The sequence below is a fragment of the Pelophylax lessonae genome, assembly GCF_965119305.1.
Source record: "Pelophylax lessonae genome assembly, chromosome: 6".
NCBI classification, from domain to species: domain Eukaryota; kingdom Metazoa; phylum Chordata; class Amphibia; order Anura; family Ranidae; genus Pelophylax; species Pelophylax lessonae.
In genome coordinates this window covers 34110948-34136159 of record NC_138773.1, presented here as the reverse complement: position 1 = coordinate 34136159, position 25212 = coordinate 34110948, and the positions used below count along the sequence as shown (strand labels likewise).

Genomic DNA, 25212 nt, shown 5'->3' with positions numbered 1-25212 from the left:
GATACACAAAAACACTGTTGGCATTACTAGAGTGGGTTCAGCATGCCAGTGCAATCTAAACATGAATGCAATCGTTTTTGGTTTTTAAATCCCATTATAAGCCAAATGTAGACGAGGTTATCCATTTTTTACTGCAAGTTGATACAAAAGTAATAAAACTCATTGTTTTACTACAGAGATCGCTCAAACAGAGCCAAGAGGAAACCAACGAACACAGAACAAGACCAAGAGCCCTTCCAGCCAGGTAGGCATTTCATATACTGCACTCCATTTCCAGGTATGGATGTGGAAGGGAACTGTTAAAGAGGTCCAAAGAACCCTTTACTACAAGGGGTGTCAATCTTAATTTCATTGTGGGCCGCATCAGCATTATGGTTGCCTTCAAAGGGATGGTTGAACACCCCACTCCCCCTTACAGTGCCTTGAAAAAGTATTCATACCTTGAAATTTTCCACATTTTGTCATGTTACAACAAAAAACGTAAATGTATTTTATTGGGATTTTATGTGATAGACCGACACAAAGTGGCACATCATTGTGAAGTGGAAGGAAAATTATAAATTGTTTTCACATTTTTTTACTATTTTTTAAATATCTGAAAAGTGTGGCTGCATTTATATTCACCCCCCGGAGTCAATACTTTGTAGAACCGCCTTTCCCTGCAATTACAGCTGCAAGTCTTTTTGGGGATGTCTCTATAAGCTTTGCACATCTAGAGAGGGACATTTTTGCCCATTCTTCTTTGCAAAATATCTCAAGCTCTGTCAGAGTTGATGTGAACCGCAATTTTCAAGTCTTGCCACAGATTCTCAATTGGATTTAGGTCTGGACTTTGGGCCATTCTAACAGATGAATATGCTTTGATCTAAACCAGGCATGTCCAACCTGCGGCCCGGAACCACAGGCAATGCGTGCCCCTGACAATTTTTTTTTTGCTGTTGAGGAAGGAAGTCGGGTCGGGGGCATGGCCACAGAGATTTCCAACTAACTGGAGGCTGCCTTGGAGGGGATCATCCACTAGTTGTGTTAAAATAGTGCTGGGGGGGGGGGCACGGCAGCGCGGGAAGGGGCGCAGCAGCATTTTATTACTTATATATCTTAACTATATTATATATTTTATATGCGGCCCAAGAAAATTTCTCTACACTCAATGTGGCCCAGAGAAGCCAAAAGGTTGGACACCCATGATCTAAACCATTCCCTTATAGCTCTGGCTGGATGTTTCGGGTCATTGTCCTGCTGGAAGGTGAACCTCCACCCCATTCAAGTCTTTTGCAGACTCTAACAGGTTTTCTTCTAAGATTGCCCTGTATTTGGTTCCATCCATCTTCCCATCAACTCTGACCAGCTTCCCTGTCCCTGCTGAAGAAAAGCATCCCCATAACATGATGCTGCCACCACCATGTTTCACGGTGGGGATGGTGTGTTCAGGGTGATGTGCGGTTTTATTTTTCCGCCGCACATAGCGTTTTGGTCTGATCTGACCAGAGCACCTTCTTCCACAGGTTTTCTGTGTCCCCCCACATGACTTCTCACAAACTGCAAACAGGACTTCTTATGGCTTTCTTTCACCAATGGCTTTCTTTTTACCACTCTTCCATAAAGGGCAGATTTGTGGAGAGCACGACTAATAGTTGTCCTGTGGACAGATTCTCCCACCTAAGCTGTGGATCTCTGCAGCTCCTCCAGAGTTCCCATGGGCCTCTTGGCTTTCTCTGATGAATGCTCTCCTTGCCCGGCCGGTCAGTTTAGGTGGACGGCCATGTCTTGGTAGGGTTGCAGTTGTGTCATACTCTTTCCATATAAATGATGATGTATTGAACAGCATTCCGTGAGATTATCAAAGCTTGCAATATTTTTTTTTTATAACCTAACCCTGCTTTAGACTTCTCCACAACTTTATCCCTGACCTGTCTGGTGTGTTCCTTGGCCTTCATGATGCTGTTTGTTCACTAAGGTTCTCTAACAAACCTCTAAAGGCTTCACAGAACAGCTGCATTTATACTGAGAAGTCTGAGATTAATTTAAACACATGCGGACTCTATTTACTAATTAGGTGACTTCTGAAGGCAATTGGTTCACTAGATTTTAGTTAGGGGTATCAGAGTAAAGGGGGGTGAATACAAATGCACGCCACACTTTTCACATATTTATTTGTAAAAAATGTTGAAAACTTGAAAGCTTGAGCTATTTTGCAAAGAAAAATGGGCAAAAAGGTCCCTCTCTAGATGCGCAAAGCTGGTAGAGACATTCCCAAAAAGACTTGCAGCTGTAATTGCAGTGAAAGGCAGTTCTACAAAGTATTGACTCAGGGGGGTGAATACAAATGCACAAATGCACACCACACTTTTCACATATTTAAAAAAATAGTTTAAAAAATGTGAAAACCATTTATCATTTTCCTTCCACTTATTATGTGCCACTTTGTGTCGGTCTATCACATAAAATCCCAATAAAATACATTTACGTTTTTTGTTGTAACATGACAAAATGTGGTAAATTTCAAGGGGTATGAATATTTTTTCAAGGCACTGTACATCAGATGTCAAGAGCCCCCCACCATCCCTTAAACCACAGTGCACCCCCCTTATCTTGTTCTGCTTCTGGGAAGCAGCTGGGCGCAGAGCTGGGAAGCAGCAAGTGCAGGGTCTAGAGGAGGACCAGAGGAGGGCTGTTGGAGTCTGATCAGTGGCGGCTGGTAATATGGGGCCCAGGGGCGCTGCCCCCCCCCTATCCATGCGTCCAGCCCCCTAATCTACATGCGGGGCACCGGACGCATGGAGTTCAATGGGCTTTTTTTTTTTCTTAACCCTGTGATTAGAGCCAGAGGCTCTCACAGGCTAAAAAAAAGGTGGGCTCGGGGCGCACTGCGCCCACCCAGTTGTGTGACAATAGCGAATGAAAATTCACTATTGTCACACTATTGGCCAATCAGGAAGTGGGTTTTGATTCCCGTTTCCAGATTGGCCAAAAGGAGAAGCCATGCCAATGGGCATGGAGGAGACCCAGAAGACGGGGTAAGAAGCCGAAGCCGCTGCATCCAGGCAGGGTGAGCGAGCGGGGGGGTCCTGTCTGTCTGCCTTGTCCTCTCCTCTATCGCTATGGTCCGGGGGGGGGGGGATGGTGTGCAGCCTGGTGTTGTCCGAGGGGGGGGATGGTGCGGTCGGTCTGCTGCCCCCCGGGCCCATGGAGCACCAACCGCCACGGAGTCTGATCGGTGCTGAGACTAGGGAAGGTGAAGACGAAGGGGTACTGAGGCTGCACGGAGAACCGGAGGATCTGGTGGAGGAGTTTTATCATCCTCTCTGCTGTCGACTGCTGAGACAAGGTGGAATGGAGACGAGGGGGTTCCGCAGCTGCAGGAAACACATGAAGTGGCCTGGTTGGCCGGATTCAGCCCACGGGTCTTGTGTTTGACACATGTGCTTTACTAGTTCACTTTGCTGCCTGCAGATCTCCAAGTAAAGCACCATGTAAAATGGATAAAATAGTCATACTCAGAAGATCGTCAGCAGAGAAACTATTGGACAGGAAGTCTTGACTGGACATACAAGGCACAGATTACCCAAAAAAAACCTCCTAAACTCCAAAAGTAGATGTATTTCTTTTAGTAGAAAATCGGAATGCTGTACTGTATGGTCTATTTGTTTACTAACTGTATGTCCCATTTTCTTTGTTGCTTTCTTCGCTCCGACTCTGCGCTCTAGCTGAATGTAAGAGACCCCTCTACTCAGGACCTTGCGACTCCACCCTGGACATCAGTAGTGGCCTGGCTCTCCCGCTCCCCAGTCCTGACTGCTCCTTCCACCCCATCACACCCCCCAACCCAACACCACCCTCTGCCGAAGCCACTGAGCCCTCAACACTGCCCATGACAGCCAATCAGGATCAAGGAGCCAGCTTGGACATAAACTCCCAAACTACAGAGTCCTATCTGCCTCCAGAGAGACAGGCCTACCCAAAGATGCCATCAGCGGGAGTTGGCAACATGTACACATGGTAAGTAGTAGTAGTATTTTACCTATAAAGTACCGAAAAAAAAGTCTAACTACCTTCAATCTGTTGGGGCGCAGCTCTGCTCTTGTCCACTTTTAATGTATTATGCTTCTTGATGTTAAAATGTAACATAAAGAGTGGGGGTCCTTTATAATAGTGGCAGCAGATACACAGACAAGGAAAAGTCCACTGGAGATTACCACATTCTAAAGACATAAAAACAGCGGGTTACATTCATAGTTTAAAGTCACTATATTGTTTATTAATAAGACAGAAAGGTACTTACATTTAGCAACATATACAAGAAACAGCAAACACGCCAGCCGCCACTCGGTCTAGTGGCGTGATGACACAAGCACAGTTTCTCTTCTCAAATGCGTTTCGTCATAGCAGACGTTCTCAAGTAGACAATTTTACACTATGAAGCCTGTGTCACTTGTTTTTTTACCGGAATCCTGATGCTTGGAGGTGCTGGTTATAGCGGATTCCTATTGATCCTTGCTGGTGTGCCCTGTAGTTCCTGATCTTTGTGGAGGAGTGTAGTGAATGTCCTCAAGGCATCTAAAAAGCGCTATCTGACCTCTCATTTTTTGGGGTCTTTCTTTTTGATATGAGGCTCATTTTTGAAGGGGTGGTGGAAATCACAAAGGGATTGGACATTTTTAAGTGTCACTGGATTATATTTCATTTTTGGTGAATTTATGTACTATGATTTTTTTGCACTTTTGGGTGAATGGACATGTTCATATAACATATATATATATATATATATATATATATAGTTACATAGTTAGTAAGGTTGAAAAAAGACACAAGTCCATCTGGTCCAACCAACAAAAAAACAAAAAAAAAACAGTTTTTCCAACCATACAATCCCATATACACAATCCTATACCCGCAGTTGATCCAGAGGAAGGCAAAAAAAGTAGTATATTATATGAATTTAAAGGTGCAGTGCCACAGTTTTTTGTATTTATTACTTACTTGTATCTAGGTGTTCTTGAGTGCTAACATATCATAAATCCCAAAAAAGGATCTATCACATTTCAGGAAAGGGATGTGTCCCAGTGGGCAGTTTGTAGATGGTATGTAATAGCCGTTGCCACTTAAGAAGTCTAAGTTAGAGAGCCATTATTCAGGCTATATAAAGCCTTGTTGGGCTTGTTCTTGTTAAGCCTCATCAGTGCAAAATATAGAAATCATAGATTTTACATAGTAGAACTAAAGCAACAAGGTAGTACAGCAAGCCAGATTATCAAAATAAAAAGTCTTCCAGTAAAATCCCATGGTTATGACCAGTGGCGGCTGGTGCTCTATAAACCGGGGGGGGGGGGGGGGGCGGCAGTTGGACCACACCATAGCCCTCCACCCCCCGACCACACCAGCTCCAGTACTCACACCTAACCCCCCCAACCCCCTCCGGTCGCCGGCTCACTCACCCTGAGCAGGCAGCGGCTTCCCCCTCAGTAGTCTCCTCCCTCCTCCTTGGCCAATAGCATGGCTTCTCCTTTCGGCCAATCGGGAAATGGGACTCAGGACCCGGTCCCTGATTGGCCAGGAGGAAAATCAGTGTGGCAATAGCGAATATTCATTCGCTATTGCCACACAACTGGGTGGGCTAAGGGCGCAGTGCTCTGCGCCCCGAGCCCACCCTTTTTTGAAGCCTATTAGAGCCTCTGGCTCTAATCACGTGCTTCAAAAACAAAAGTGTCCCATTGGAATCCATGCGTCTGGTGCCCTGCATGTAGATTAGGGGGCTGGATGCATAGATGGGGGGGCGGCGCCCCTGTGCCCCCAATGGATGGGCCGCCACAGCTCTTAAGAACTCATGTCTAAGCCTTGCACTGATGAGATTTAAAATCCACAATAGCCTTTCTAGACTCTATCTATGCTATAAAATAGCTGTAATAATTGTAGAATATTCTGCATGACTCCACCCAATCACCAATTGAAGAGCCCACAGCTGCTCATGCTTTTTGAATTGAAGTCATTGTATAGCATAGACATTAACACTAGACTCTAACTGCATCATTTCTTCTCTCGCCAGCCAATCAGAACCTGCTGTCTCTCAGGGTCAAGTGGTCCCTCGTCCTCCCTCCCTACAGAGGTTCCCCCCGTCGTTTCAGGCCTCCCAGGACACTGCTGCGCTCTATGATGGACAAACAGATTTTAGGCTTTATGGGCAGGAAATGAGCTGCACAGGAAATTACGGCCCCCCAACTTGCTCTGGGACTCCTCCTGGAGCAGATGAAGAGTCTAGCAGAGGTTACTCCAAAAACTCTGATGTGCGCTTCTTCTTACCAAATTCTGGGCCCAAGCCAGGACTGCAGTTCTCAGGAGCCCAGCTTCAACGCCTATACACAGGGGGAGGCTGGATGTAAGATGTCCTTCAAGAGAGCGAGAGCCTCCAGCATTTTCAGAAGGACTTGTAAGGCCAAAACAGGAACAAAACTATAGAAGATACTACTTGGATTTTAAATTGTCAGGTACAAAAGGGCATAAAGTCTTGAAAATATAGGCCTGTGCCTATAGACCAGCCCTAGACATACACCTTATTTCCCCATAATGCTATTGTGGTCACTTGCTCCCTTTATGCCTACATTGACTAATAGAAGCTGCTTTACCAATTATTAAGTCAGTTGCTTATAGTTTGTCCCCATTTAAGACAGACACGGACATATCCAAAAGCTGTAGGAACCTCTAAGAGAAGGTTCGCTTTTTTTCTCTTTTTAATGAGTACTTCAAGGCTAAGATGTCAGATGTCACTTTGCTAAAGTGGTTGTAAAATCCTTCCATATACCCAGTGAAGTAAATGGCTTCAGGCGATACACAGAGATGAAACAAACCCTCCTGCATAAGTTGTACCTGTTTGTCTGCAGTCTTCTCTGCTATACATCCATGCAAAGGGCTGAATTTATAAATCTCGTCTTAGAGTTCAGAAACAGCAGGGGGCGAAGAGCTGAAGTTACACTCTGCCGAGCTCACTGAGGAGATCTCTGAGAGCTGATTGGATGGAAGGGGCACACCTCCCTCCACACAGAACACAGGAACAGAGCTGAGGCTGTCAATCTGCTAGAGGTCCCTCCCCTGTCACCATATATTTCTTGGTGTCAGGAAAACTTGTCAGAAGAGCTTCATGCTGATAGCAGAGGAAGGAGGCAGCAGACAGAAATGACACTTAGTGCTCTGGATGGAGACAAGTACACACTATAGAGGGATATACTTTGTTCATATTTCATGTCTGAGGTTTACAACCACTTTAATGAACACTGATACGATGTTCACTTGAGATGTGGAAGTAAGTGAAGCATCTTGAAGTTTATATATATGAAGTGTAAAAAAGGCACTCGTTTGCACAAGTTGGGACACAACAGGGGTTATTTACTAAAACGGCATGGTGCAAAATCTGGTGCAGCTCGGCATAGAAACCAATCAGCTTCCAGGTTTTATTGTCAAAGCCTAAATGAACAAGCTATCATACAACTTTTTTCATATGAAAACAAGGGACACCAAAAGTATGTAAGCATAGGACACACCCACTTAAAGGACAATTATACAAAAAAAAAAAGAATATTTAAACCCACAAGTGCTCTTTTTTACCACTACTATTCCTTTATGTTGGCGTTTGAAATTTAAATTCAGCAGTTTAGAAATTAGATGAAAGTTTAGCACTGGGAAAAACTTTTTGAAAGATAAAAAGTGCATTTTATATACAACTATATAGATCAGACCAAACTGAGGGACAAATGAGGATAAAAGAGGGACTTTGTTCCAAATCAGGGACAGTTGGGAGGTAGGCATCACCATTCCTGGAATTCCCAGCTGTTGTCGGAGCATTCTCTCCCCTCTCCATCTGCCACCGCTGGCTGACACAGAAGACAGGAGGGGGGGGGTGCATTTTAAGACTAGTTAGGTTTAGGCTGGAACTCTACTTTAACTTTTGGCCAGTGGCGGCTGGTGCATTGGAGGTGCAGGAGCGCTGCCCCTCCTATCCATGCGTCCAGCCCCCTAATCTACACGCCGGGCGTTGGACACATGGATTCCAAAGGGGTTTTTTTTTTTTTTGAAACACGTGATTAGAGCCAAGGACTCTAATAGGTTTCAAAAAAAGGTGGGCTTGGGGCGCAGAGCAATGAATATTCGCTATTATCACCCTGATTCCCCTCCCATCCAATTAGGAAGTGGGTCCTGAGACCCGCCTCCCCGATTGGCCGAAAGGAGAGGCCATGCTATTGGGCAAGGAGGAGGAGGAGGAGTGAGGAGAGGCAGGGAAAGCCGCCGCTGCTGCCTGCCCTCCACGTCAGTCCAGGGTGAGTGAGCAGGCGATGGGGGAAGGGGGGGCGGTATGGTGTGCGAGCTGGTGTGGACTGGGGGGGTTGGGTGGGTATGGTGTGCGAGCTGGTGTGGTCCGGTGGGGGGGGGGGTTGGGTGGGTATGGTGTGCGAGCTGGTGTGGTCTGGGGGGGGGGGGTTGGGTGGGTATGGTGTGCGAGCTGGTGTGGACTGGAGGGAGATTTGGGTGGGTATGGTGTGTGAGCTGGTGTGGACTGGGGGGGGGGGTTGGGTGGGTATGGTGTGCGAGCTGGTGTGGTCTGGGGGGGGTGGGTATGGTGTGCGAGCTGGTGTGGTCTGGGGGAGGGGGTTGAGTGGGGATAGTGTGCGAGCTGGTGTGGACTGGGGGGGGGGGGGTTGGGTGGGTATGGTGTGTGAGCTGGTGTGGTCTGGGGGGGGGGGGTTGGGTGGGTATGGCGCGCGAGCTGATGTGGACTGGGGGGGATTGGGTGGGTATGGTGTGCGATCTGGTGTGGACTGGGGGGGGGATTGGGTGGGTATGGTGTGCGATCTGGTGTGGACTGGGGGGGGGTTAGGTGGGTATGGTGTGCGAGCTGGTGTGGTCTGGGGGGGGTTGGGTGGGTTATGGTGTGCGAGCTGGTGTGGACTGGGGGGGGTTGGGTGGGTATGGTGTGCGAGCTGGTGTGGTTTTGGGGGGGGGGGGGGTTGAACGGGTATGGTGTGCGAGCTGGTGTGGTCCGGGGGGGGGGGGTTGTGGTGTGGTCCGTCTGACGCCCCCCAGCCCATGGAGCACCAGCTGCCATTGCTTTTGGCTACCATGTACAGCTGCACCAGATTATGAGTGCACCAGTTTTAGTAAATCTCCCCAAATGCCAATGCAAATTTGCTTAGAGAGAAGCTGTACTATAAACCAGAATTAGATTTATCGGTAACTGTTTCCAGGACCGTAGAAGAGAGGATCCTCCATGAGATACAGGAAACACATCGACAAAAAACACTGTTAGAAACGACCGTAGAACTGGTCAGCAGTAAACAAGAACTAAAGGACGTAATTAAAAACAAAAAAAGTAAACAGATAATATATAGAATTTACAATAAAGACAGAAACCCTGCTGTCCCGAACAGTTGAAGAGACAAGAACTCACTGCTCAAGGTGGTGTAATTGCCTTATGGCTCACACCGGTGCATGCCCCGGCTCGCCTCCGTGAAAACTTGATAAAGGAAAAGGAATTGGCAGCACTGCAGGTTGAGTCAAAATCCAGATTTATTGACTGGACATCCAAATATGACAATCGTGACAAGGTAGACGCGTTTCACACACTGACTGTGTGCTTAATCATTACGTGATTAAGCACACAGTGTGTGAAACGCGTCTACCTTGTCACGATTGTCATATTTGGATGTCCAGTCAATAAATCTGGATTTTGACTCAATCTGGAGTGCTGCCAATTCCTTTTCCTTTGTCCCGAACAGTATTGACGATACATCTAATTCCTGTTTTCCCAAGTCCACTTTTCCGAGACAGCATCAAAGTGGTTGACCATGACCTTTACAGATGTGGGGGACCTCATGCAATTTATTAGTTCTGTAGTAGGACTTTTGTCTTTGGTGATGGGGTTCTTGGTAGAGGGGGACCTCTATCTCATGTGCTGTCCTGGAAGGTAACACAGAGTCAACTTGTTAAAATGGCAGAGTAGTTCCAATTAGAAGTTCAGCACATAAGGAACTAGACCACCATGCAGCCAAGTTAGGTGTCAAAGCATTATATAGATGACGGTACTTCTCCCATCAGCAGAAGACTGCAGAGTCAGGTCCACCTCTACCAATCAAATGACCAACCACAAAGCATCATTCAGCTTTCTTAAGTATAAAGATCTACAAATTATCTTCTCCGCCAGATATTAAATACAACCCTTCTGATTTCTCATGAAGTTGTCAGAGGAGCATGAGGAGTTTATAAAGTGATCAGTAGGTGGAAACCCCTTTTAAATTAAAGAGAGAGAGAAAAAAAAAAAAAGACTAATTCAAACGTTTTCTGGTGCTAAAGTTTGTGTTTTTTCTGTTGTTATCAATGTGTACCCTTCATTTTTATTGTAATCCTTTTGAGTGTATGGTTTCCGTCACCCCCTGATCCCAACTATTCCCAAAAACTTGCTTCTATGTGCTATTCTTTCTCTCTATTGGCAGTACCTTGAACAATTATTTATCAGCCTTTGTGTACTGTTTAGCTTCCTCTGATGTACATTTTTTTATATGTTGCAATAAAAGTATGATCATTTTTTTCTGAGGTACAAAAGGAAAAAGGGCATTCTTCCTACTGACCACCAATGTAAGGACCATTCTTCCTACTGACCACCAATGTAAGGACCATTCTTCCCACTGACCACCAATGTTAGGAGCATTCTTCCCACTGACCACCAATGTAAGGACCATTCTTCCCGCTGACCACCAATGTAAGGGACATTCTTCCTACTGACCACCAATGTAAGAGGCATTCTTCCCTATGACCCCCAATGTAAGGACAATTCTTCCCACTGACCACCAATGTAAGGACCATTCTTCCCACTGACCACCAATGTAAGGGACATTCTTCCTACTGACCACCAATGTAAGGACAATTCTTTCAACTGATCACCAATCCATGGACCACTCTTCCCAGGGACTCCCAATGTGATGACCATTCTTTCCACTGACCACCAATGTAAGGAACATTCTTCCACACTGACCTCCAATGTAAGGAACATTCTTCCCACTGATCACCACTGTAAGGAGCATTCTTCCCACTGATCACCAATGTAAGGTCCAAACTTCCCACTGATCACCAATGTAAGGGATTTTTTTTCCCACTGACCCCCAATTTAAGGAACATTCTTCCCACTGATCCCCAATGTAATGGGAATTCTTCCCACTGACCCCCAATGTAAGGGGCATTCTTCCAACTGATCACCAAGGTAAGGGGCATTTTTCCCGCTAACCCCCAATGTAAGGAGCATTCTTCCCACTGACCCCCAATATAAGGGGCATTCTTCCCACTGACCACCAATGTAAGGGCCATTCTTCTCACTGACCACCAATGTAAGGAACATTCTTCCCACTGACCACCAATGCAAGGAACATTTTTCCCGTTGACCCCCAATGTAAGGGATATTTTTCCCGTTGACCCCCAATGTAAGGGATATTTTTCCCGCTGACCACCAATGTAAGGGACGTTCTTCCCACTGACCCCCAATGTAAGGGATGTTCTTCCCACTGACCCCCAATATAAGGGATGTTCTTCCCACTGACCCCCAATATAAGGGACGTTCTTCCCCCCCGACCCCCAATATAAGGGACGTTCTTCTCACTGACCCCCAATATAAGGACTACTCTTCCCACTGACCACCCATGTAAAGGTTCTTCTTCCTTTTAATCACCAGTGTTATGTTACTCTTCCCAATGATCACTAGCATAAGGAGGGCCCTTTCACCAAAGACTACCAAGATAATGGAGCATTTCACTGAACATTAAAGTATTGGGGCACTTAGATGCCCAACAGTGTAAGATGCCGCTTTTCCATTGACCATCAATATAAGTGGCCATTTTTCCACTGAACACCAAATTTTCACTGTCTTCCTTTCTTTCCTGGTTTTACTACTACAGTATTTTCTCCTATACAGCAGTCATGGGTGTCCAAATCACAAAGTACCCCACACTCCTTAATCTATAAATCTTTTCCAATATCTCAACTTGAGACTTAAAAGACATTTCAAGGCTTCTCTTGTGTTACAAAGGTTGAGAAAGGTGGGTCTAACCCAGTGATGGTGAACCTTGGCACCCCCGATGTTTTGGAACTACATTTCCCATGATGCTCACCTACACTGCAGAGTGCATGAGCATCATGGGAAATATAGTTCCAAAACCTCTGGGGTGCCAAGGTTCGCCATTACTGGTAAACTGAGGACCCCAGTGCTTCAAGGCAAAAATGCTATCCACTTATCATCCACAAATGGAATATTAAAAAAATGCCAAAAGAAAAATGTGAAAGTCTCCTGAAAACATGTTTTAGGTAAATGTTGGGACTCAATATGGCACTAACTGAAAAAAAAATACCTGACAGCTTCTCTTTACTACTGAGTCAACTGGAATATGGCAGGGCATGCGTGTGCTTATAGTTCCATGGCAGCTGGAGAATAGCTGGAGCCCACCCTCCGGATGAATAAAATAAGATCTTGCTGTTCATGCACAATCCTGTTTGCACCTGCACCCCCCTTCCCAAATCTCAGACACCATTTGTCTGCTCCATCTTGCATCAGATTGCCTATTTTCACACCTCCCCACCCCCCCTTCACAGCAGCCAAGCATCTGCCCCGGCCAGCCTGCAGGACACAGGAAGAGGCAAATGTCCGCCCTGCTCTCTCATCCTGAGCTTTACTGGACAGTTAAAAGAGGATCTTGGATCAAAAGTTTCAGCTTTCAAAAAGTTTCAATCTTATAACCACTTCTGGACTAGAAGATTTTCCCCCTTAATGACCAGGCCATTTTTTGCGATTCGGCACTGCGTTACTTTAACCACTTAAGCCCCGGAAGATTTTACCCCCTTCCTGACCAGGCCCTATTTTGCGATTCGGCACTGCGTGACTTTAACGGACAATTTCGCGGTCGTGCGATGCTGTACCCAAATGAAATTGACGTCCTTTTTTCCCACAAACAGAGCTTTCTTTTGGTGGTATTTGATCACCTGTGCGATTTTTAATTTTTGCGCTATAAACAAAAAAGGAGCGTAAATTTTGAAAAAATAACAATATTTTTTGAAATTCCCCCCAAAAAATGTAAAAATCTAAATTTTTTAACATTTTCGGCCAATTTGTTTTCTGCTACATATGTTTGGTAAAAAAAAAAATCGCAATAAGCGTATTTTGATTGGTTTGCACAAAAGTTATTGCGTTTACTAACTAAGGGAAAGATTTTTGTCATTTTTATTGTTTTTTTTTTTAACGAGTAATGGCGGCGATCTGCGATTTTTTTGCGGGACTGCGACATTGCGGCGGACAGATCGGACCCTTGACTGACATTTTTGACACTTTTGGGGGTACCAGTGACATTACTACTGTAATCAGTGCTAAACATATGCTCTGTTACTGTATGACTGTAAAATGACACTGGCAGGGAAGATGTTAACTTTATTAGTGATCAAGGGGTTAAGTGTGTCCCTAGGGGGCGTGCTTCTTACTGTAAAGGGGTGTGGCTAGTGATGTAACCACAGAGACATACGATCCTACATAGCAGGATCGTATGATCTCTGCAGTTACATCAGGGAGAATGACAGGCGGCTTTGTTTACATCAGCCGCCTGCCTTTCTCCCTCTCCACGGGGAGATCGCTAGTGACCGGTGGACATCGGGTCCGCCGGTCACACGCACAGACTTGTTAGGGAACGAGCGGGGGCAGGAGCGCGCCTCCGGCGGCGCGCACTCGCCCCCTAGAGGCTCACAAGCTAGCGACGTAGTACTACGTCACTTTGCCTGTGAGGGGCTGACCGCAGACGTAAATAGTCGTGCGGCGGTCGGCAAGTGGTTAAGGACGCTGTACCCAAATACAATTGATATCCTTTTTTTCCCCCAGAAATAGAGATTTCTTTTGGTGGTATTTGATCACCTCTGCGGTTCCTCTGCGGTTTTTAGATTTTGCACTATAAACAAAAAAAAAAAAAAGAGCGACAATTTTGAAAAAAAAAATATTTTTTACATTCTGCTATGAAACATTCTCAATAAAAAAGTGTTAAAAATTGAATTTTTTTTATCAGTTTAGGCCAATTTGCATTCTGCTACATAATTTTGGTAAAAAAAATCCCAAAAAGGGTATTTTAATTGGTTTGCGCAAAAGTTATAGCGTTTACAAACTACGGGATAGATTTTTGGACTTTTTATTAATTTTTTTGTTTATATTCGTAATGGCGGCGATCAGCATTTTTTTTGCAGGGCTGCGACATTGCAGCAGACAGATCGGACCCCTGACATTTTTGACACTTTTTGGGGACTAGTGATATTACTACAGTAATCAGTGCTAAACCTAATAATATCTAAACCTAATAATAAAAATGTTATGTATGCTTAGATGTGGTGGCTGGATTTGTTTTACATTTTCAAGCTAAGGACATTTTCAGCAAGTGCTGCATATATCTGTTGATCCTGATAGAAATGCAGAGTCCTTGTCACTTCCTTCCTTAAAAAAAAAAAAAAAAAACTGCTAGTCCCATCAATCCAATATTTCATGGAGATGAACAGCAGACATGTTTCAAGTGCAGTATGTGTTACAACCATGGTTGCCCCCCCCCCCCCCCCCCCTAGATACAATGGATAAATTAGAGTAGATAAGAAGGACCAGGAAGTGTTATTTTCAGTATTATCAGATGAAAAAAAAATTAAGAAAACCAATGCAGCCACCATATCTAAGGACTAGTAAGCTTCAATAAGCTATATTATTGGCTTTAAATATGCTTTAGGTGGCTCACTACCGTCCCCTAAACCCTATACAGAGCACAATGCTACATCACAGCCTGATTCACAGATTATACAGTGCAACCAATCAGTGAGTGGTAATAATATGCAGTAATCTCTAGCAGCCAGTTTACAGTAATGATGTGCAGTAACCGCTAGCAACCAGTGAACAGTAATGCTGTACTACAGTAACCTCTAGCAACCAATCAGCAGTAATGATATGCAGTAACCTCTACCAACCAATCAGTGAGTGGTAATAATATGCAGTAATCTCTAGCAGCCAATCATTTTGCAGTAATGATGTGCAGTGACCACTAGCAACCAATCAGTGAGCAATCACTGCCTTATCTGCTGCAGTAAACTGATTTTGAGTTTAGCTGCTACTTATTGTATCTCTCAGAGCAGACGGAGAGCAAAATTGCATGGTGGCATGGTGGGAGCTGGGGGGGGGGGGGGGGACCCAATAAATTGCTTGTCCAGGGTCCAATCAATGTTAAAGACAGGCCTGACCAAGCCCAGTGGGAGCAAAACTGTCAGAACCCACAAAGCCACACTCCATGCTCTCACCGTCCAGCCTCTTCTTCTCCTCCCCCTTCTCCTTCTCCTTCTCCTCACAGTTGTCCAACACTCCACCTTCCATGATACCGTCGTCATGTTTTTCTGGAAAAAGGCAGACTTCTGTGGCTCAAATGTTGGAGCGTAAAAAAAGGTGTCCGACTACATCGGGTTAACGGCCGATGTGGATGCTCTAAGGAGTGATGAACCCCTGGACTACTGGGTGAGCAGGCTTGACCTCTGGCCAGAGCTTGCACAATTTGCAATGGAAATGTTGGCTTGCCCCCCATCCAGTGTCCTGTCCGAAAGGACGTTCAGCGCAGCAGGGGGGGCCGATAAGCGCACTCGCCTAGCTCATGACAGTGTAGACTACCTCACATTTATAAAAATGAATGAGGCATGGATCTCTGAGGAATTCAACACATGTGACCAGTAGACCATGTTTCATTGAAATTCCTCCAACCACAACAATTCCTGGCCCTTGGCTTCGCTACATACAGCAGCATAAAAGGCATTTCATGTCCATTGAATGGCAAATTTTTGGGGCCTTTCAGGGCCGACAGTTATTTTTTCTATGAATGCCTAATGTACCTCCAGCCGCCAAATACTAAGTTCTTTGTTGTCAGTTCAAACAATGTGAGCTAATTTTTGGAGCCTATACAGACTGACACTTACGGTTCTGTGTACTGTGAACACCTACCATACCTCTAGCCATCAAAAACTATGTTTTTTTGCTGTCAGTTCAAAACATGTGAGCTAATTTTTGCAGCCTATACAGGCCGACACTTACTTCTGTATACTGTGTGAATGCCTAATGTATCTTCAGCCACAGAATACTACGTTCTTAGCTGTCAGGTAAACGCATGTGGGCTAATTTTTGGGGCCTGAAATGGCCGACACTTACTTCTGTATCCTGTGAATGCCTAATTTTTCAGACTGGAATTGAAAATCAATTGGTCTGTAAACGTTCCGTCAAATTGTGGAATGGATGCGGACCCATTTTACAGATGTGTGAATGGACCCTATATGTATTAGACAATGTATTTACCGGCTGCTGTCAGTTCTGGCTGATTTATGAAAAAATAAAAAATATTTTTTGCTGGTAAAAAAAAAAAAAAATTTAGGGCAACTTTTTCAATTGCAATTATGACATTATCCATGTGCTGGGACTATTTATATATGTGTACGTATATGTGTATGTGCACAGCTAGTACGTCTTTTGTGGTTGCAAATATGACAAAGGTTTTTAAAGTTGGCCTCCCATTAAAATCAATGGGGCCCGCCGCAAACTCGCGGTTCGCAGACTTTTGAGAAAATTTGCGGCTGGCGTTCGCGAACCGCCCCGACCGATGTTCGTCCATCACTAAGTTTGACTACTTCTGAATACCAAAGGCAACATCAATAATTTTTTTTTTTAGAAACTTTTTTGAACAAAGTCTTTGTGTGTTTGGTCTAGGTATGACGCAACTTGGGAACCATCTCTGTACTGATACAACGACCCAGCTTGGTGGCATGCCAACAATTGCTTGTTCTATGCTCAGATACTGCCACCCAGTGGTCACCAAAGAGAATGCAAGCTATAAAGGTCACTGGGTTTTTATACTGTGATAAGTTTCCTCTTCTGATAATGTGACACAGATAAAGAAGCAAGATAGTCTCAGGTTTGAGACCATAACAAAGGGTAGGATGGGGTTGGGGGAGTGGGGGTAACAAGACTGGATCTGTGAAAAAAGAAAAAAAAATGAAACTGGATTCTTTATGTTATTAAACCTGAAATCAAAGTGGAGAAAAATACCTCATGTGCCATTAAAGAGGATCTTCAGTGCCTCATCATTGGTGTCAGTGGGAGGAATAGTGCCCCATTATTGGTGTCAGTGGGAGGAATAGTGTCTCGTCATTGGTATCAGTGGGAGGAATAGTGCCTCATCGTTGGAATAAGTGGGAGGAATAGTGCCCCTTCATTGGTATTAGTGGGAAGAATAGTGCCTCATCATCGGTATCAGTGGGAGGATTAGTTTCCCCTCATTGGTATCAGTGGGAAGAATAGGGTCTCATCATTGGTATCAGTGGGGGAAATAGTGCCCCATCATTGGTATCAATGGGGGAAATAGTGCCCCATCATTGGTATCAATGGGGGGAAATAGTGCCCCATCATTGGTATCAGCGGGAGGAATAGTACCCATCATTGGTATCAGTGGGAGGCATAGTGCCCCATCATTGGTATCAGTGGGAGGAATAGTGCCCCCTCATTGGTGTCAGTGGGGGGAATAGTGCCCTACAGTTGGTGTCAGTGGGAGGAATAGTGCCTCAAGGGGCAGATAAAGGCAAGCTAAATGCCGCAGTTTGAAGACCACTGCTCTAGATATTGCTAAGGCATCCTTGAGCAAAAGCAGATTATTCTCCCACCCACACTTGCCATCTAATGTAAGGGTTAACTTCTACAATGATCCCCAATTTAAGGGTTAAAAGTTTCCACAGTCCAATAATGTAAGGGGTTCTTTTTCTACTGCCACCCAATGTAAAGATCCTTTCTTCACTGACTACCACTGTGAGGGGGCATTTCTTCACTGACCACCAATGTAAGGGGCATCTTTCTATTGATATCTGTGACCATTGCTGTTTATCATTTGTCCACTTTTCCATTGATCTCGAATTTAAGAGTGAAAAACACCCCCTGTCCAACATGAGAGGCTCTCTTCTACTGAGCATCAATGTAAGGGTAATTTCTCCACTGACTACCAATGTAAGGGACATTTTTTTCACTGACCACCAATGTAAGGGGCATCTTTTTATTGACATCTGTTCTTTTGTTTATGATCTACTTGTCCAATGATCCCCAATCGAGGTGTAAAAATCATCCACTGTCCAATGTAGAGGGTTCTTCAATTTACTACCAATGTAAGGTGGTATTTCCCAATTGACCATCAATGTAACAAGGTATGTCTCCAGTGACCACCAATGTAGGGGGGCATTTCCCCACAGACCACCAATGTAGGGGGGCATTTCTCCACTGACCACCAATGTAGGGACATAAGCATGCGCATAGGGTGTGCCTGGGCACCCTCAAATCACCCTGTGCGTTTCCAACTCCCCAGCTTCCTGACACCCGCTGTCTCCACCCTGCAGTGCTGCCGGCTTTCCTCCCACCCACTGCAGCAGAGGATGATGATTCAGGATGGATGAATGAACACGGTGAGTGATCTGTACCAATCACTCCTGTGTTCATTCACTAAAACTATGAGTACTATGCTTCAATCTGTGAATGAACAGGAAGCCGCTCAGCACAGAGACTTTCCATTTGTTTACTGTACAGTGCAGCTGAGGCTGCAAAGAAAGGGACAAGTAAGCTCTGTCCTCAGTCCTTTTCTCTGTTTGGCCCCTAATATTTCAAAGACACCTACCAGGGTTCCTAAAATTAAAAAAAAAAAATTATATATATATATATATATATATATATATATATATATATATATATATTGTATAAAATAATAAAAAAAAATAAAAATTAAAACTTCTGACACTGTCTACTGCTCTGCTGATATACATGCATGAGTGTTTGTGCTCTGGGGTTCACACCATAATGCATTAGGCTGTGCACACCAATGATAAGGGGGCATCTTTCTATTGACATCTGTGCTTCTTTTCGGTTTTCTATTTGTTACATTTCTGAATTATTAGTAAGGGCTCTTTCACACGAGCTTTCCGTATGTCCGCAAATCATCCTATTTTTTTGTGGATGATTTGCGGACATAATGTAAGTCTATGGCATTGCGGATGTCAGCGGAATACCATCCGCTGACATCCGATTTTCTTCCTTTCAGTTCTGTTACGTTTTTTGGAACGGAACAGAACCCTATTTTTCCTCCGTTCAAAAAACGGAAAGGAAGGAAAATCGGATGTCAGCGGTGTCATCCGCTGACATCCACAATCCCCATAGACTTATATTAGGTCCGCATATCATCCGCAAACGGATGGGATGATATGCGGACACACGGAGCGGATGACAGAAATGTCATCCGCTCCGTGAAAAAAAAAAAAAAAAGGACCGCAGCGGAGCTCTCACACGGAGCGGCCGTGTGAAAGAGCCCTAAAGATAGTTTTGTCTAATAGAATGGTTTTCTTTAAAACTTCTGCAACTCACTGACCATGATAATGTACTTTGAGATGCAGATATAATTTTCAGCTGGATTCCTCTGGGACCTTTAAATTATTTCAAGGCTTCCTTCAGGGTAGGAAGGTTGGAGAGAGGCTGTGTCTTGAAAAAGCATGATCTGCATGCACAGAAGTAGGAATTTCAGAGCGTCTTGTCTTGAGGTGTGAGTATGTTTCTATTACCTCTTTGAGATAAGTGAATTGCTTTGAACCCACAAACTTGAACATCAGCCAACATTTATCCACCTTCCTCCAGGTAGGAGAACACATTTCAACTGCAAGTAGTTACACATACAGACGCAAAGCAGAAACGAGTATTCCAATAGGACAAAAAACAGAAATTGCAGTAGCTTCAAGAAAATCTGTCATGAGGAATATATGTAGGGAAATTATAGCACTCCATGACCACCGATGTTAAGAGGACATTCTTCCCACTGACCACCAATGTAAGGGGCATCCTTCCCAGTGACCACCAATGAAAGGCGCATTCTTCCCACTGACCACCAATGTAAGGGGCATCCTTCCCAGTGACCACCAATGTAAGGGGCATTCTTCCCACTGACCACCAATGTAAGGGGCATTCTTCCCACTGACCACCAATGTAAGGGGCATTCTTCCCAGTGACCACCAATGTGAGCGGCATTCTTCCCACCGACCACCAGTGTAAGGGGCATTCTTCCCACCGACCACCAGTGTAAGGGGCATTCTTCTCACCGACCACCAATGTAAGGGGCATTCTTCCCACCGACCACCAGTGTAAGGGGCATTCTTCCCACCGACCACCAGTGTAAGGGGCATTCTTCCCACCGACCACCAGAGTAAGGGGGCACTCTTCCCACCGACCACCAGTGTAAGGGGCACTCTTCCCACCGACCACCAGTGTAAGGGGCACTCTTCCCACCGACCACCAATGTAAGGGCATTCTTCTCATTGATCACCAATGTAAAGAGGACAATCTTCCCACTGATCGCCAATGTAAGGGGCATTTTTCCCACTGATCGCCAATGTAGGGGGCATTCTTTTATTGCAAGATTTTGGCTGTTCTGTGTTCCCCAGGTTAAAACTGGAAGTAGTCTGACATCACTGTTGGCCTATGAGTGAAATCTGAGGGTAAGCCAAGCATAAAATAAACATGTTACTTACCTGCAGCCCCAATCCTCATCTTCTCTGGTCCGCCAGTGCTCCTGGCTCCCGCCACATGCCCCTATTGCACGCTGCTTGCTATGGGGGGAAGTTACGCATGCTCACTCCTGAGCCCCCCTGTGAGTACACAAAGGGCAGAATGGGACTGAGACCCACCCCAAACCCTCCTCACTGGCTGGGATTAACAGCAGCAGGAACCAATGGCATCTGAGCCAACAAGGAGGGAGAGAGGCGGGAGAGCATGCTCTCACGCACATCGTTTGATTGAGATAGGGCTAACTATTGGGGGGTCTGGTGGGAAGCTGCACACAGAGTTCAGTCTTTAGAACCATTTTAACTTAAAATATACAAACATTAGATATTCTTTAAAGGACGGGGGCCTAGATATTACATGTGGACCTTGCAATGTGCTTCATTTAAGCCAGCAGAGTACCTCCTTTATATCAATGGTCGCCAACTTTTCAGACCTTGAGGACCCCTAAAATCACAACTTTGAATTCTGGGGACCACGCAGATGAATTTTACATGCCTTATATACACACAAGGCTCCAGCTCCCTGCCCTTCCCCCTGCTGCCTTACACAAACTCCTCATTGGACCTCACCTCTTTATCCAGCCATCTGCTTGAGCTCCATGCTCCCTCCCACAGTTTGTGATCAGCACTGCCATTGGAAGTCCCCTCCTTTACAGCTCTGCACCTGGCCCCAGAACTACAGAATAGACATCCGGAGAATAACACTTGAAACGATATTGGGCGGTGTACATCTACCACACTAATTATTTGTGGCAGAACCCCTGTGGGCCACCACCGTTTTCAACCACTGGTTGGCATCACTGCTTTTTATTGATTCCATGAAGGCAACATTTCGGGGGGGGTGGCGGCGGGGGCTTGGGAGAAATCAAGTCCAAGCAAAAAAAAAAAAAAAAAAAAAAGGACCCACCGCTAACATCTCACCTTGGACATCTTAGACCTTTTATAACATTCAATAGAAGAGAGGGAACCCCTTGCTAGTCCAAGTAGGGAGGCAAAAATCTGGGTACTCAGGAGCGGAGATCACATCAATGAACCCTAAGGAGTATAAAAACCAGACAGACTCTTAAGTCTCGTACACACGCACCGATTGTTGGCCGTAAATTTTTGGCCAACGTCCGATCGGCCGATTGTCAGCTTGTAAGTATGATGCTTCCGACAACCGACTGCGACTTTTCGGTCAAACAAAATCTGGTGTGCATGCTATAAAATTTGTTGGCCGTCAGCAGAACGGCCGATTGTTCCTCAGTCAGTACAGATTTCGGCAGACAAAAATGTGATGATCAAGACTGGGCATGCTCAGAGAAGAAAAAACACACGAAAAGTAGACCAGAACATGACATCACTTCTGCAGTTGGTTGTTGTTGGCCGACAAAATTCGTGTGCAGTCTAGAGCACATTCCAACCAACACAACAACACTGGACAAAAGACGGCCGATCGGTCGGCCAACAATCGGTGTGTGTGTACGAAGCTTAAGTCAGGACAATTTTATATTCAACCAGAAGCCATCTGCTTTAGCAATATTTTTTTTAAAGGTAAACAACGTGACAATCAAATATTGCCTGAATAAGAGAGAGCTGTGTATTCTTAATTGAATTTGTGGGCTTTGTGTGTTTCTTTCAGACCAGTGTGATATTTTCCCCTGGGCAGGGCCTTCCTTGTGCAGGGTGACTGGTCATGTTCTGCATTTCCTACAGGAGATCTTCAAGCAGCCTGTTGCAAGGTGGGACCACAGCTCTGACCACGCCAGATGTTGTACTGTAACATCACTGCTGACTTTCTATGGTAAAGTCGTTTGTAAAGACATTTGGTGCACACAAAATAGATTTACAGTGGTCAGCATAAATTAATACACCACAACAGATGTCAGAAAATGTTGGTTCTGAAAGGAAAGTTTTTCTAAGGGACACTAATACAAAATGCTGGCAATTGCCTGCAGCCAAGATTTGCTCGTGTGTATTATATATACATACACTAATTGTTTTCCCTAACAAATTCATTCAAGACCATGCTGCAAAAAATGGGATTTTTGACTTACCGTAAAATCCATTTCTCTGATGTTCATTGACAGACACAGCTCCTTATCTTCTTAACCATTGGGTTATACTGCCTCCTACAGGCATAGGACACAAGGCTTAACTATAGCTATGGGGCAGTCCCAGAAGGTATACTCTCACTCTCAACTATAAGCACTCAGTTTTGTTACAAGCAGTGTCAGAAGAAAGCCAACTCCTCAGAGGGGTGGGTGCTGTGTGTCAATGAAAGTCAGAGAAATGGATTTTACGGTAAGTCAAAACTCATTTTCTCTTTCATTCATTGATGGACACAGCTCCTCATTTTCTTGACCATTGGGACATCCCAAAGCAGTGTCAAACATGAGGGGTGGGATCAGCAAGAAATAATTCTCAAGGCTAAAACCCATCCAACCAGGTAACAGAGCTCAACCATAAACAACTGAAGCTCACTTGGGAGAAAAAAAAAAAAAAAAAAAAACATCAAAGAGGATCAGATCCTCTAGCAGCCTGCAAAAACCTCCCAGCCAAAAGAAGCACTAATGCATCAGCCAGAGAATCCTGAGACCATGCCCCAAACCTCCGTACCTTGCGAGGAATGTGTACAGCAGAGTGCTGCAACAACTCGTGCTGCCCACCTTAGAATGATGGCTACTTCCCGAGACACCTCTTGGCGATTGACAGACCAAGGTCGTGGCATTGTCAGATTGAATTGCTACCAGACACCCCTGAAGATGTATTGTTCAATGAGCCAGACAAAGTCTGATGGCTCAGGGTTCCCAATACATTGATCATCAGTCTGGACTCTTCCAAAGTCCAGACCCCAAGTACAATCTGTGCCAGCGACTCCCCACCTGGACAGGCTAGTATCCGTATAAGTGGCAGAGAACGAAGCCACCTCTAGAGACTGGATTCTTGTCTTATTTCAGCAGAATCTCATTTTGCAGAGATCTCATGTGGAACTGTGCAAACGGAACCGCCTCAAAAAGGTAGACACCATCGAGCCCAACACCCGCAAGCAAGCAATGACTGTCTGCTGGACACAGAAGCTGAATTACCTGCAATTGCTGGAGTTTTTCCAGAAGAAGAAACACTCTGGCTGAGGCCGAGTCTAGAGTCAGACCCAGATAATCCAGTTTTGTGGACAGAACCAGCAGACTTCTAAAAGGTTCAGAATCCATCCAAACTCCCTCAGAATTTGCAGAGTAATCTCCAAGTTGTACATCAGAGCAGTTGGAGACCCTAGTACCGTGATCCCCCGCTGATGCAACAATGCTAGCACCGGGGTCAACACTATTGTGGAGACCTGATGGGCAGAGGCGAGACCAAAGAGTAACGCCACAAACGGATAATGCTCCTCGGCCACAGCAAAGCAGAGGAAGCGCTGGTGACCTGCACATATTGGAATGTGAAGGTAAGCATCCTTGATGTCGATAGAAGCTAGAAAATCCCCCTGATGTAGGGACGCCACTACCGTGCAAATAGGACTCCATTCGGAACTTCTGTGCCCACACAAAGCAATTTAGCACCTTGGAGGTCCAGAATTGGACGTACCTTTCCTTCCCTCCTGTGAACTGTAAAGAGGTTTGAGTAAAACCCCTGAAAATGTTCCGCAGTCAGAACCAGGACAATTACCCCCTGCAGTAACAAGTCTTGCACTGCCCCAAGCGTGATCTGGGGAAAAGTCCAGGTTGGAAGGGAAGAACCCTTCCAGAGGATAGGGCCAAAAATTGATCTTGTAGCCAGACAGAATAATTTTGTGGACCAGAAGCCAGCGAAGACATCCCCCCACCCCAGATACGGGTAAGGGCATCCCGTCATGCTGAGAAAGAAAATTTCTTTACACCAAGAAAGGTGAAGGCTACAAGATGATCAGCAAAGCTTCATCAGTCAGAATACTGTAGCAAAAGTGATTGTAATAAAGAAGGAACTGTAACCATCCCAGAGATGTCCAGGCTGTTTACGGAGGTTAACACCTCAACAGAAGCACCTTCTGATAAGAAGGGTTAAAGAAAATCACCATGCAAGTTCACTGCAATTAGCTAAATTAGTAGAAAGCCAAACTGGATTGCTTCTCGTGACACGATACGGCGTACACTGCAGAGGAATGGCATGCATGGGTGTCGTCCACAAAGAAAGCCTCCCCTGAATTCCATGCACAAAAAAGCCGACCTAGAACTTGCCAGGGCCCATGCTGAAAAAGACAACTACTCGGACTCTGTACTCTAGAGTGATGAGACCAAGATAAATGTTTTTGGAACTGATGACTTAAAAACTGTATGGCATTGCAAAGGTGAGGAGTACAAAGAAAAATGCATGGTGTCTACAGTGAAAAGTGGCAGCAGTGTCCTTCTGTGTGACTGCATGAGTGCGACTGGTGTCTAGCAGCTGCATTTCATTGATGGTAGCATGAATTCACAGATGTACTGCTCTATATTTAAAGAGACGATGCCTGCATCACTCCGTGCCCTTGGTTGTTGTGCACTTTTCCAATAGGACAATGATCCAAAAGACACATCTAAGGCCACTGTTGCATTTCTTAAGAGTGAAAGTGAC

General features: G+C 45.1%; 1 protein-coding gene across 1 annotated transcript in view; it reads left to right on the top strand.

Moving 5' to 3' along the window:
• Positions 1–6377, top strand: part of TBX6 (T-box transcription factor 6) — a gene marked incomplete at both ends in the record, with an annotated part of 32015 nt that extends 25638 nt beyond the window's left edge. The window contains 3 exons of the mRNA XM_082261601.1: positions 177–244; positions 3708–3999; positions 6044–6377. Of these exons, the coding sequence (XP_082117727.1) occupies positions 177–244; positions 3708–3999; positions 6044–6377 (694 nt within the window). The remainder of the gene's footprint in view (positions 1–176; positions 245–3707; positions 4000–6043) is intronic.
• Between the last annotated feature and the right edge of the window lie 18835 nt (positions 6378–25212).